Source organism: Chiloscyllium plagiosum, unplaced genomic scaffold, assembly GCF_037043375.1.
Source record: "Chiloscyllium plagiosum isolate Xiang-an unplaced genomic scaffold, Cpla_swu_hap1 HiC_scaffold_43, whole genome shotgun sequence".
Classification (NCBI taxonomy): domain Eukaryota; kingdom Metazoa; phylum Chordata; class Chondrichthyes; order Orectolobiformes; family Hemiscylliidae; genus Chiloscyllium; species Chiloscyllium plagiosum.
The window spans coordinates 8379814-8394763 of record NW_028270181.1 but is presented as its reverse complement, the minus strand read 5'-3'; the positions used below and the strand labels follow the sequence as shown (position 1 = coordinate 8394763).

Genomic DNA, 14950 nt, shown 5'->3' with positions numbered 1-14950 from the left:
AGGACCCAGGTTCGATTCCAGCCTCGGGCAACTGTCTGTGTGGACTTTGCATACTCTCCCCATGTCTGCTTGAGTTTCTGCTGGGTACACTGGTTAACTCCCACCACAGTCCAAAGATGTGCAGGTCAGGTGAATTGACCATGCCAAATTGCCAATGGTGTCCAGGAATGTGCAGGTTAGAGGAATTAGCCATGGGAAATGTCGGGATACAGGGAGTGGGTGTGGGGAGGGTCAGGATGAGATGTTCTTTGTAGGGTTGGTGCAGACTTGATGGACTGAATAACCTCATTTTGTATTCAAGGGATTCTATGCTTTTGCGTTTATGTTAGGTCTGAGGTAAATGTATTGCCTTTGCAGATGAGTTACGTTTTTAATCCCTCATTTGGCAATTTACAGTTTATATTTCTAAAGTATGTCTGCAGCACCACAACACTACTGAATTATTTCCCATAATTTCCCTACATGTGTAGGACAGGAGGACAATGTAGTAACAGATTACTGATAATCAGGTGGAATGGAACAGTGGAAAGGTGCAGGTTTGTGATCTGTTTGGGCATACTATTAAATTATGGGGAGAGACTAGAGAAGCTGAAAATTGTTCTTCATGAAGCAATAGTTAAGGGGAAAGTTATTAGAGGTGTTCTGAATAACCAAGTGTTTTGGCAAATAAGAAACTGCTGCTACAGTCAAGAGCGCTGATGCCCTGAGAATAGGGATTGAAGGTACAAAACCTGAAAAGCAAGTCTGGCAGCATCTTCTGAAGAAGGGTCACTGGACTGAAACATTGACTCTGATTTCTCTCCACAGATGCTACCACACCTGCTGAGTTTTTACACCAATCTGTTTTTGTTTCTGACTTCCAGCATCTGCAGTTTTTTTTTGTTTAAGGATTGAAATGGCTATAAAACCAAGACACGATGAGATTTTTGTTTTACGCAATTAGTTAGAATCAGGAATGCACTGCCTGAAAAGTGGTTGGAAGCAGTTATAATCTGGAAAGTGAATTAGATAAACATTTGGGCTGTGGGCTAAAGACAAGTTAGGTTAACATCATGTTTCATTGTTTTATTTGTAATGAGAATCTATGCACATCCCCTGACATCTGATTGGGTAAATGCATCCAGTTCTGCTGAGCTATGCTGATTTGAAAGGTCCCAGTTTGACAATTAATCTTGACTACTTGCCGTTCTATCTGCTCCCCTTCCCAGCTCTATCGTTCTGTAATCAGTTACAGAACCTTAATTTGTCACATCTCTACACAATGACATTCATGTTTAAACTCTGCAATCTTGCAACATCTTCACCACTTTCAAATGATGTATAGATTCATTATTCATAAAATCCTTTCACCAGACTCTTAAGTGCTCAATATAATCAGCACAAGTCTTAAGTTATAGAGTCAGAGAGACGTACAGCATGGAAATGGACCCTTTGGCCCAACTCGTCCATGCCGACCAGATGGAAAGGTTGGGATGATTTCAAGATGTATGAATTGTTGGGCAAGGGAGGAGTAAAACAGATTGAGAATCCTTTCATTTATTGTAGGTTGGTAATGATTGGATGGGCTGCAAAATACGACAGGTCACTGAGATCACTCTCTTCTTGAGTACAGTCACTTCCAGAGGTGTTGGAGGGCAAGTTGTGCCTGTTGAATTGTGGCTTAAAATCGGGAAGGGAAAGTGTTGGAGTTAGAGATAAAAATGCGAGTATTTCCATAACATTTGGGTTTATTCAAAAGAAAGTATCATTTTCAACAATCACTCTGTGCAACAATAAATGACAAAAAAAACTTAAAGTCCAAAGACTTGAGTTCTGTACAGCTCTGAATACTTCAGTAACTATGGCCCTTTCCAAATTGGCCAAAGGGAAGGGGAAAGTAAAGTAAAAACGGTGAGATTCATTTAAAAGGTGTTTTGCTCTAATGGTTTATTTTTAACCCTATTCCTATTAATTGAGACATACTGACCCAGAATGTGTCAGGTCCAAGCTGAGTTAGCACAAGTTTTGCAATCAGTCTTTGTACATTTTAAGGAAAAACCTCCTGGAACATGTGCAATGGCATATCATGTCTGAGATATTATAAGTTAACTGTGGCTCAGTGGTTAGCACTTGCCCCATCTCAAACAGAGTTATGTTCATGTCCCACTCCAGAAACTTAAGGGCTGAGACTTGAGTAATGTGCTGAGGTAGTGCTGCAATGTCAGAGATGCAGTCATTAAACTAAATGCCTATCTTTCAGATAAGCAAGATCAGCTGGCAATCTTGAAGAAGAGCAGAGCTGTTTTCCATGGTTCTTTGACCAAATATATCCATTAATCAATATTTTAGGAAGGGGAATATGTGGTCACTATCACAATTGCATGGGGGTTTGTGAATAAATTGTTGCTGATTTCCTAAATACAACAAAAAGTATCTCGTTAGCTGCAAAACACTTGATTTTGTGAAAACTGCTATATGAATGCAAGACTTTTAAGTTGATTTGAACAGCTTTCCACCATTCAGTAGTGAGGTTTGTACTTTGTATAGATAGTTGAACACAATAGTGGAGAATGGTAGTCATGGAACCAACAATGATTCAGCATTCTTGGATGAAGCAGGAATGAAAAGTGTCCTCTGATTTATATGCTAATATTTAGGATAAAATGAGCGGTTTTCAGGTGGTGATACACATTGCCTCTTTCTTCATTCCTGTATTCAGCTTCCAGGCTTCTTTATACATATAGACCCCTACTCCACTGATACTGATGAGAAGGCTGGTGAGAAGAGGGAGTGAGAAAGTCCATTCATGTGGGGAAATGTTTCTCAGCATCAGTATGTCTGTCTTTGCAACTTCAAATATGTTCATGGTCAGGGCTGAGCTCAGCAAGGTGCACAGGAAGACAAGAAAATTCAGCAAACACCCAAGCAGCAGCACCAAGGAGAAGAAGCCCAAAAAGATCAGACTGGACCAGCTGCCCGATGAGAAGATCTGAGGAGTATCAGGATGGAGAAGGCAGTATAGCAGCAGCAGCGGACAGGTATTAATGCTACACGTGTAATAGACATCCACCACCGACGACTTGCGGTCTTCATACATCTCCTGGATCAAAATGAGGTACGTGCTCTTGAACATGAGATTTAATACTCCATAGGCATATACCAGAGCTTCATCAGTGAAGTTCTGAATCCCTAAGCAGGAACAAATTAGATCAATTCATGTTTAGAAAGCTGAATAAAACACTGGAAATGGTTTCTTTTACACTTGCACTTTCTTAAAACAGATCTGCAATGATTAACTTTGAAGTACAGTGGTGTAAAAGGCTAGCTAGAATAGCATATTCTTCTTCAAATCTTACCTGCAAGAGCAGAGCACAAAGTCACCAGCAATACCAAGAAAGCACTGTTGGAGGGTGTTCTTTTCTTCAACTTGAATATTTCAGTCAATGCCAAGGTGGCCAGGGGTGTAAACTGTCTGATAAAATTAAACCCTACGGAGTTGGAGCTGGTCACAGCCCACAGGGTTAGCACTGAATGAAAACTAAAACAAATAGAAGGAAGCAGGAAAATCTCTCCACTCTCCAGTGAGTACGGCTGGATCTTCAACAGTCTGGCTTGGCTCAGCAATTGCAGCACCACAACGGTCAATAATGCCTAACAAAAGATAACACAATGGAACAGTACTATGCAGAGGAAATTGGATTTACATGCACTTTGCATGTCTCCCAGAAAGTCTCAAAGAATTTTACATGCAATAGATTCCTTAAAAATTTAATGACCATGAAACACATTACGTGGCTGTTTAATGCAGAGTGAGATCCCACAAATTACAATTACATTAATTGACAGCTGATTTGCTATTCTTAGTGTTGGTTGAGGAAGTTAAAGGGGACTTAGAATAATACGGCACAGTACAGGCCCTTCAACCCTCAATATTGTGCCAACCTTTTATCCTACTCTAAGATCAAACTAATCTACCTGCCCTTCATTTTACTACCATCCATGTGTCTATCGAAGATTCGCTTCAATAGGTCATTAAGGGACTGGATGTTTTCTATTAAATTTGTTTAGAGATAGAGTTAAAAATCACACAACACCAGGTTATAGTCCAACAGGTTTATTTGGAAGCACGAGCTTTGAGAGCGCTGTTCCTTCTACCACCTGATGAAGGAGCAGTGCTCCGAAAGCTAGAGCTTACAAATAAAATTCTGTGGCTGAATACTTCAACTCCCCCTCCCACTCCACCACGGACATGCAGGTCCTGGATCTCCTCCATCGCCAAATCCTAACCACCCAATGTTTGGAGGAAGAACGCCTCCTCTTCCACCTTGGAACCCTGCAACCACACGAGTTTAATGTGGATTTCACCAGCTTCCCCATTTCCCCTCCTCCCAACTTATCCCAGTCCCAAACCTCCAACTCTGCACTGTCCGCTTGACCTGTCCATCATCTTTCCCATCTATCCGATCCACCCTCCTCTCCGACCTATCATCTTCCTACCCACCTTCATCTACCTGTTGCATTCCCAGCTACCATCCCCCGAGTCCCACGCCCCTCCCATTTATCTCTCAGCCCCTGCCCTGCTCATAAACCTCACTCCTGATGAAGGGCATATGCCTGAAATGTCAATTCTCCTGCTCCTCGGATGCTGCCTAACCTGCTGTGCTTTACCAGCACCACACTCTTGACTCTGTCGGACTATAACCTTGTGTGATTTTTAATTTTGTCCACTACAGTCCAACACTGGCTCCTCCACATCCTGTTTAGAGATGTTATTGCATAACTCTAGAGCAGCCAGAATGTGAATCCAGACCTCCTGGCTCAGAGGTAGGGACATTACCACTGCAGCACAGGATCAGGGGTGGTTCTGCTATAAATTGTTGTGTTCTGAATTGGCTATTTAGCCCAATGCAGAATCCATAGACTCTGCCACACACAGAGCAGCTGGTGCTTGCTGGGTTGAGTGAATGCATTGTTGGACATTTGTGTGCACCCTGCATTGTCCCAGCTTCACCCCTGCACATTTTCATTTTGTTTGCTGCCCTCCCAAATGAATTGGAGGTGCTGGTGTTGGACTGGGATGTACAAAGTTAAAAATCACACAACACCAGGTTATAGTCCAACAGGTTTAATTGGAAGCACACTAGCTTTCGGAGTATCGCTCCTTCATCAGGTGAAGAACTGCAGTGCCTGTGCATAATATGGACAACAGCTGTCCCTGCATATCATATAGAGAACAGCTGTCCCTATGCATAATACAGAAAACAGCAGTCGCTCCGTATAATATGTATCACAACAGTCACTGTGTCTATTCTCAGGAACAGCAGTGTATAGTATATAGAACAGCAGTCTCTGTGTACAATACACAGAACAGTTGTCCCTGTGTTTAATACAGAGAACACTATCACCTGATGAAGGAGCGTCTCTCCGAAAGCTAGTGTGCTTCCAGTTAAACCTGTTGGACTATAACCTGGTGTTGTGTGATTTTTAACTCCCAAATGAACTTTGTGTATTTTCGTTGGTCATGAGCCTGTGTCCCACATACATTGGCGAGGGTCTGTTTGATCTCTTCAGTGCTGTCTTCAGGACATCCTTAAAGTGTTGCTCCTATCCTCCTGGGAGTCTCCTGCCACAAACGAGCCTCTGGATAGAGCAACTCATTCTCAGCACCATACCACAATACTTGAAGAACTGACACACAAACATGAGAAGGCCGAGTGAGAGCGAGAGGCCCTGTCCCTAGCTTCTCTGTTCATGGCACAGAGTAACCTCACGCGCCATCCCAGAGTACTTTCACCACATGGTCTCCAACAGGTTCACGTGGATTGCTCGATGCCCATCTTCCCAAAGGCATTATGGGAATGGAGCAATAAACTTGCCAGTAATGCCAACGTCATATCAATGGATAAAAGGAAAGCTGAAAGCCAAAACAAAACAAAACAAAAACAACACAAAACTGCTAACCAATTTCAGGGCATAAGCAGGGACATTCTTCTTTGACTCCAAAAGGTGACGATGATCCAAAACAGCCGTAAAACATCTACAAATGATCGTAAAAAGACAGATTGACTTACGTATCCGCATTAACCCAATAGAAGTTGTTTAAGTCAATAGAAGCCTCAATATACAGACGGGAGGAGTAAAAATGGGGGACTATGGAGGAAAAAGCGAGGCAGTAGAATTAATCCAGAGGCCCTATCGAAAAGTCGGCACAGGTATAGTGGGCAGAATAGCCTCCTCCTGTGCTTTATAGTTTGATGATTCTCTATTACATGGGTGGAGGGTGGAATTCAGTCCCAATTTTTTTTATTAGTAATGACAGCAGAGATAAAATGACAGGTCCAAGAGCGAAGTACGGCTGACTCTCCTAACCTGACAGACAGCGATGAAAGCAGGGAAGCCGAAGCGGTACTGGTTGATGAAGACCCCATTGAAGAACTCGGAGAAGCCGGAGCAGAGTGTGTAGACAGCCCAGAAGCCCAACAACCAGCTGCCGCACTGGAGCCAGCGACCAGCAGAGTTCTGCGCAGGGACTGCTGCTACCATCCTGGGGAGACCAACTGGCATGCAATTAAAAATTAACTTCAGACTCATTTATAATGCAGCAGCAGGCGAGAGGCAGTCTGCACTATCTGCATAGACCTTTAATCCCACTGCAGTCAATGATCTACAGGGTACTGATCAACATTTAATAAGAAGAAAAGACCTGGAAATCAGAAAAGGAAAAATAATGCTCAAAGCACATGGTTCATCCAAAATCAGTTAACATTGTGAGTGTGGCCTGACACGAAGCTATAAACACCTGAAAGAAAGGGCAAGAATTGAATTTCATATCACCCCTTTAATCACTTCAGCAGGTCCCAATTTGTCTATCTTTTCAGCATATTTTACATGACAACGGTAACCATGCTTCATTTGGCTGTGAAGCACTTTGCGTGACATAAATGCAGGCTCGAGCTCCGTTTCAGATGCTGGCGAGTCTCTTTTGTACTTGCAGAACTTTCTTAATTTCCTTCTGGAAAAGTGGCATTGACAAGGCCGTGGTGAGGGTGGGTTCTGATTATAATTTCAGCATCACTCAATATTGCTTCCTTGAGCTGGAGAGTTTAATGTTAAAACGCAATACTCTCACCATAAGCCAGCAGAGGGGGACGTGGGGGGAGGTACAGGAAGGATGGTGTGGGGATTGGTGGGCGCCATTTAGAATTGAGGTGAAGAGAATGTCTTCACTCTATTGTGAGTTTTTGAAATTATCCATATCAGCAAGGTGTGGCTTACTGAAACAGGAACAGTACTAGCTGGAGAAACTCAGCAGGTCTGGCACCATCTGTGGAGAGAGAGAAATGCAGCGAACATTTCAAGTGCAGTTAACTCCCATCTGTTCTGAGGAAGAGTCACTAGACTCAAAACATCAACTCTGTTCGTCTCTGTACAGATGCTGCAGACATGCCAGGTTTAGCGAGTTTTGAGAAGATTTGTAGCACAAGTTGAGGTTCTGGATGTAAGTTTGCTCGCTGAGCTGGGAGATTTGTTCTCAGACGTTTTGTCACCATACTAGGTAACATCATCAGTGGGCCTCCGGTAAAGCACTGGTGGTATGTCCCACTTCTTATTTATGGGTTTAGGTTTTCTTGGGTTGGTGATGCCATTTCCTGTGGTGATGTCGTTTCCTGTTCTTTTCTCAGTGGGTGGTAAATGGGATACAAGTCAATGTGTTTGTTGATAGAGTTCTAGTTGAAATGCCGTGCTTCTAGGAATTCTCGTGCGTGTCTCCAGCAGGTCTGCAATTCAGGCAGCAATTCAGGCAGCGTCCAACGAGCAGCGAAATCGACGTTTCAGGCAAAAGCCCTTCATCAGGAATAAAGGCAGAGAGCCTGAAGCGTGGAGAGATAAGCTAGAGGAGGGAACAGGTTTCAAGTCAATCCAGTATGTTAGAAACAAAATTCAATAAAATTATACGAGACCACCAAAGCTGGAAACAAGACAATTTATTCTACGATCTTGCAAGAAAGGACCCCAATTGCAGAAAGCAATTGAAGTGATGATTATTCAAACTACTACACAGTTATACTTTTGAGCTGCGCGAGGTCACCTCTCCCGACTCCTGCATTACTCAATCTCCCTTAGTATTTTGCCTCTGCCCATCTATGCTCCACACCCATTGCCCCCTTCCCCAGGTTGGCAACCTTCCTCCCTGTAAGTGCTGACACATTATTTTGTCGATAGTACATCAAGATCTGGTTTAACATTTTGTATCAGTTCTGCTGGTACATTCCATCTTCGGACATTTCATTAACTTGTATCATTTTGTATAGCCCAAGCATTTCAGTTATCTCAGCTTTTTGCTGAAAGCATAATTTTTAAAAAGAATTTATTTGCTATAATAATTACACACCAAAGTTAGTATTTAATTAACCACAATTATACACTGAAAAGTAGAGATACTCTTCCCTAAATACCTGCAGAGTTAATAGTTCTCTTGCTGTACCCCTTTTCTGTATGCTTTTTCTATATCTGCAAAAACAACACTTTTCCCCATTTCTAACAACTCCCCCATTTCTTTTCTTTTCCCATTTGTTGTTTTTGCAATTTTATTTTCTGCCCTCTTTTCACTCTACGGTGCAGAGGTTCACAATCTTGCCATTTCTGTCCTTCTAAATCTGTCTTTTTCAAACTCCAGGAGTAATCTGCTACTCCCTCTTTCTTGTGCTTGTATTGTCCTCCCAAAGACATTACCAGCTTAGTCATTATCCATTTTAACACATTGAATCCTAGCAGTAAACCGACAATTATTAGTAAATTAGCTGCCCATTTTCCCCAACCGGTCAGTCTCCAGTCACCCCATCCCCATCTTTCATCTTTTCGGCGTTCATCCGCAATTTCTCTTATATTGCTTATCTTTTTCTTTACTATTTCTGCCGTATCTTCCACTATGGAAGAGGAGTCTGGGATGAAGGTGCAGCATTCCTTACCAATCAGCGCACAAGTTCCCCCTTTTTCGGCCAAGAGATAATCTAAAGCCATTCGATTCTGTAAAGCTGTTAGTCTTGTTGCTATCATTTTGGTGGTTATGGCTGATATCTGGGATTGAGTTTCTCCCATTGCGCCGGTGGTATCATTAATTACATTTTCAAGGGCAGCCACCAGTTTCTGTATTTCCACCCCTGCCCTTGTAGTGCTGTAGTTTGGGAGTAGTGTCCACAGCAGGCGGTCTCCTTCAGGGACCTCTCGGGTCTTACGTCTTATCCCCCCCCCCCTCCTTTCTTAGGTTGGGCTATTCGGAGGTGAGGGACTATATAAGCAAGGTATTGCAACCACTCTAGCCTTTCTTGTTTTAAGGCAATACTTCATCAATTTCATTACATGCATTTATTTTCACACATTTGGTTTCACGAATGTATTTTTCCCCAGGAATAAATGGATAGGCCTTCAGACCACATAGGTAAAAACAATGACTGCAGATGCTGGAGACCAGATTCTGGATTAGTGGTGCTGAAAAAGCACAGCAGTTCAGGCAGCATCCAAGGAGCTTCGAAATCGACGTTTTGGGAAAAGCCATTCATCAGGAATAAAGGCAGTGAGCCTGAAGCGTGGAGAGATAAGCTAGAGGAAGGTGGGGGTGGGGAGAAAGTAGCATAGAGTACAATGGGTGAGTAGGGGAGGGGATGAAGGTGATAGGTCAGGGAGGAGAGGGTGGAGCGGATAGGTGGAAAAGGAGATAGGCAGGTAGGACAAGTCCGGACAAGTCATGGGGACAGTGCTGAGCTGGAAGTTTGGAACTAGGGTGAGGTGGGGGAAGGGGAAATGAGGAAACTGTTGAAGTCCACATTGATGCCCTGGGGTTGAAGTGTTCCAAGGCGGAAGATGAGGCGTTCTTCCTCCAGGCGTCGGGTGGTGAGGGAGCAGCGATGAAGGAGGCCCAGGACCTCCATGTCCTCGGCAGAGTGGGAGGGGGAGTTGAAATGTTGGGCCATGGGGCGGTGTGGTTGATTGGTGCGAGTGTCCCGGAGATGTTCCCTAAAGCACTCTGTTAGGAGGCGCCCAGTCTCCCCAATGTAGAGGAGACCGCATCGGGAGCAATGGATACAATAAATGATATTAGTGGATGTGCAAGTAAAACTTTGATGGATGTGGAAGGATCCTTTAGGGCCTTGGATAGAGGTGAGGGAGGAGGTGTACATTTAAGTTGTCATTGAACAAGCATATGGACGTACATGGAATAGTGTAGGTTAGATGGGCTTCAGATTGGTATGACAGGTTGGCGCAACATCGAGGGCCAAAGGGCCTGTACTGCGCTGTAATGTTCTATATGTTCTATGTGTGAGATGCCTTATTTCCCAGCCACCATCTGTTCTCAAGAAGGGTCACTGGACCTGGAGCATTAACTCTGCTTTCTCTCCATGCAGGCTGTCAGGTCTGCTGAGTTTCTCCAGCACTTTGATTTTTTTTTCAGATTTCCAACATCTGCAGTTCTGTTTATTTCTGAAATACTGTTACCGTGACAATACCACTGCGCCACTGTCTTCCCAAATGTTTTTAGGGGAAACCCTTGGAATATGTCAGTAAATGCTGTTAATGCCCAAGAATATATCAATTTTGTGAGAGTTGTCTGAGGGTAGTTACTGGGAAGCAGGCTGAAGGGAGACATTGGATCGCTAGGATGCTGTCAACATATGCAGGAGGTCATTTGAGTTGATATGGCAAAGAAAGAAAAACGACATTGCAGCTATTCAGCACCTTTCAGATCCTCAGAACTTTCCAAAGTATTTTTACAGCCAAAGGAAAACATTTTTGACATGCAGTCACTCTTATTACTTTGGCAGATTATGAGTGAAACATGATGATTTGTGTTGATTAGTCCAGAAATTGGCTGAATTGTCATCTGTAGCTTCCAAACAGCATCACTGTTAAGGATTGATTTTCTTACAGCACGTTCCTAGAATGCAACATCACTTCTTGGGAAGGTCATTAAGGAATTTCAGGGACTTGTGCAAAAATTGATGAAGAATTCATGTTGATTTTCCAATACATGCAGAGTGTCTCAAGTCTGGCCCTCCAAAAACTGGATAAAATCAAAATTCTGCAGATGGTGGAAATGTGAAACAAACACTGAGAATGCTGAAGACACTCAGCAGCATTTGTGAGAATTAATACTTCAAGTTATATTAAATATATCCCTTGATCTATATAAATACTGAATAATTCCAATATTTCTTAATAATGTTTTAAAGTTCAGTATTGAATGTGATAGATTGGTGAGATGACATTTGAAGTCTTAACAGTTGTTGCATTAAGCAGAATTTAAGGTTCAGCTCCAAAGGTTGCTGAAGAATTCCTTACTGGCTAAATTAAGGTTCAGTCATTTAGATTACATGCTGAATAGAAAATTCCTTAGCTTGCAAAAACAAGAATTGTTGTTAACATCTGCCATTCAATGAGGTCATGGGCTGATCTGATTTTAACTTCAACCCTACATTCCTGCACATTTGTAAGTGACAATAACATGTAATATAATTGTCAATACAGATTCGTTAATACAGTAGGCTCATCCATGTCAACATGATATGCTATATGTGTTAAATATACAGGTTGAATGACAAGTGTGTAACATGGACATTTGTTCTGAAAAAGTGACAGGTCAGCAATATAGTTGCAAACCGCTTTGGGGAAGTTGAAAAATGTCATAAAAGGAACTATGCAGATCAATCATTGTGGCTGGTGAAGGGGAGATGGCAAAATGCTGACAATAGCATTTAGATTTCTGAAACTAAAACAAAATACAGGGAGTATTAAATACGTATGGCAGCATCTGTGGAGAGAAAAACAGTTGATGCTTCAGATAGATCTTTCATGGGCTCTGCCCTAAAAGGCTTTGTTAATGGTATGTTTGCATGTGCCTTTTCCATATCATTTGCACATCTATCTGTGTCGTTTGTTCGCTTGTGATTGCCTGTCAAGAGGAGTATCCTTGATGGTTTCCTACGAAAATTAGATGAGCAACCTCACAGAGGCTAGTTCAATTGCAACATGTAAAAGGCATCTGGATGGGTATATGAATAGAAAGGTTTTGAATGGATATGAGTCGGGTGCTGGCAGGTGGGACGAGATTGGTTTGGGATATCTGGTCGGCATGGACAAGTTGGACCGAAGGGTCTGTTTCTGTGCTGTACGACTCTATGAGTCTATGTCCCAAATACTCTTTCACCTACTTGGTATCTACCTCTATCTTAAATATATTTTTTTAAAAATTTAACAACTCTGTATCCACTGCCTTTTAAGAAAGGAAATTCTGACACTTATTTTCTTATCTGTATCTTAATTGGCAACCCTTATTTTTAAGCTATAAACCTTAATTCTAAATTCTCCCACAAGAGGAAATATCCTTTCAACATTCATTCAGTCAAGTCCCCACAAAATTGAATGTGTTTCAATTAAGTACATGTATTTAAGCTTTTATATCTTTTGCTTGATGGAAGAGGTTGGAAGAAATTATAGCTGTGGTGGGAAGAGTTTTTGATTATGTTTCAATTAAGTCTCCTTCGACTCATCTAACTTTCCCCATAAGGCAATCAACTCGCATTACAGAAGATCTTTCATGACCTACAAATGTCCCACAGGCAACAGAATACTTTGAAGAATAATAACTGCTGTAAATAAGATGCATGAGAATTAAGAGACGCATTAATGTATGAATTTTAAGCGAGATTGATTTTTCTTTTATGTTTCATTTCGCTTCCTTGTTCATCTGTACTTTATAACTTGCACTCACCAACTTTAGAAGTTGCTGTTCCATCCTTTGGTGATTTTATTTCAAAAGTATACTTTACTCATAAAAAAGTTTATATATATATGACACACACATACATTGTCACAAACACCATTTGGTTCTGAACACCTGGTGCCTCAAATGCATGCAACTATATTTTATTTCAGTTTCCTCCATTAGTGGCGTTTTACATCTATGTCATGTGTCATAAACATTCACCAATTGCTTTACACGTAACAAAATATACTGTGTCTTAGTTATCTAATAACTTTCAGTTGATGTTATTTTTAATCTTTTGTTAAAAGTTTTAAAACACAAAATCTGGCCATTTGATCCTTTTGAGTTGATGACTGAGAATTCAAAATTATTTTCAAAAATGGTAAAAGTAAAAGGTTCTGTTGTTTCATTTCAGACCTTCACCAGTACTTTGCTTCTACTTAAAAGTTCTTGGTCTCTAAGGGGATCATAACAAGAGTTTGCTACATCTCTTCTCCTCCCTTCAAAGTAAAACCTGTTGGCTTGACCATAGAATACTTGATTGACTTAAAAATAAAACACCAAGCATCTGCATACTTCCCCAATCGAAAGAAGGGCTGACTCCCAGCCCAACTGTTTGTTTTGGAGCGTTGTGGATTCCATGGACCACATGTATATTGGTTGTGGGTGTTTGCACTCCTGGGTTAGCTATCGGAAAGACCTTCTGTTCTGTTTTTGGTTGCACTTCAGCCGCATGCTCCTGATCGTTGGGCATCTGGCGCAGAGGGGAGCAGGCAGGTCAGCAGATCTCCCTGTGGGTCTGTTCCTGGGCCTGGCTAGTCTAGCCGGCCATTAACAGGTCTTGGCAGTGGGCCAAAGAAGGGATCATCATGGCCAACTGCCTATCCTTCATCTGTGGTTATGTTTGTGCCCTGGTGTCCCTGGAGAAGGAGCACACAGTCCACCAATACTCTCTATGCTTTTAGTGAGAAATGGGCACTGCAGGAGGTGGAGTGCTTTATTTGCCCTTCAGTTCTATTTTGATTTTGTACTCCCCTCCTCCCCTTCACTTCTTCTTTCACATAGGCATCGTCCCTACAGGCTCTGTCCGACACTGCTTTCCTGGCTACATGGGTATTTTTCCTGGTGGTGGATCTGTTGATTAAAATTACTTTGCACATTGTTTTTTTTTAAAACGAGTCCCTGCACTTACTCACACACACACAACGGGTCTGTGGGGAAAAATAAGCACTACTGATTTACATGCGTTTTTGTTCATTGTTATAATTTGTCTAGAAAGACCAGGGAAAGAGACTAAATTGAGGCAGGCCTGTTCACAAGCCTAAATAAATAAGAATAGCTTGGCAACTGAAAATGTACTTGTGGCATATTATATAATAAGAGTATGTTATTGACCAAATATCAGACTCTACTTCAGGTGCCATCTCATCCTTCAAGGATTGCATTTTTCCATGGATGGAAGAATCTAGGCTTGCTTTTGAAGTGCGTTTAGTTATTCAACTCTTTAAATAGACTGATTGTGATAAATGGCAAGTGCCCTTGTTAATTCTAGTCAAGAGGGGACCTTAAATCAGTTAGCTGATTTAAGATGCCAAACGCTGCCAATACCTCAGTTCCCTTCCAATACTGGCTGGGATTGTCATGAAGGGCCCATTTCTCAATGTCAGGTTAAACTTACCCATAGTTCTCTTTCTCTCTCTGTAGAGAGTGTGGTCCATGGCCCTCTGGGACTTTAGCAACCTTCTTGAAATATTTCAGAAACGCTCAGCACAAACTAAACGTTTCTTTGCAAATCAAAGTGTTTTTTTATTGCATGCAATGGGTTTGCAATTTGGTTCCTCTGCTGTGTAGAAATACAGTACATTTTAACATGATGTCAAAACCTTTCTTTAGCGAGCTGCCAGAGTAGAGGACAGGAGATTGTGTGTGTGTGTGTGTGTGAGAGAGAGAAAATGATCCCTGTTGTTTTAATTCACCCATAAAGAATGGTGTACATGAATTAACCCTTCATAGGTACTACAATAAGAGAAGAAAGCCAGTACTGCCTGAAGTAGTTGTATTTTCAGCTCCCTATGAACAGCGCAGCAGTAATCAGATCTTGGCTGTAGCTTTTAAAATCGTGGAGATGTACAGCACAGAAAGAGGTCCTTCGGTCCAACTCATCCACGCCAATCAAATATCCTAACCTAATCTAGTCCCATTTGCAAGCAT

General features: G+C 41.9%; 1 protein-coding gene across 2 annotated transcripts; it reads right to left on the bottom strand.

Moving 5' to 3' along the window:
- Nucleotides 1-1684: 1684 nt before the first annotated feature.
- On the bottom strand, nucleotides 1685-6559 carry LOC122541906 (solute carrier family 35 member D3). Of its 2 annotated transcripts, XM_043679105.2 has the most exons (4): nucleotides 6349-6542; nucleotides 5941-6016; nucleotides 3336-3630; nucleotides 1685-3168 (listed from the first exon to the last, which is right to left on the bottom strand). In XM_043679105.2, the coding sequence occupies exons 1-4, from the start codon at nucleotides 6405-6407 to the stop codon at nucleotides 2654-2656; spliced, it is 945 nt and encodes a 314-aa protein (XP_043535040.2). In that variant the 5' UTR covers nucleotides 6408-6542; the 3' UTR covers nucleotides 1685-2653. The 2 variants fall into 2 exon arrangements, with proteins under 2 accessions (XP_043535040.2, XP_043535039.2); XM_043679104.2 differs by lacking the exon at nucleotides 5941-6016 and having other exon boundaries at nucleotides 6349-6559.
- Between the last annotated feature and the right edge of the window lie 8391 nt (nucleotides 6560-14950).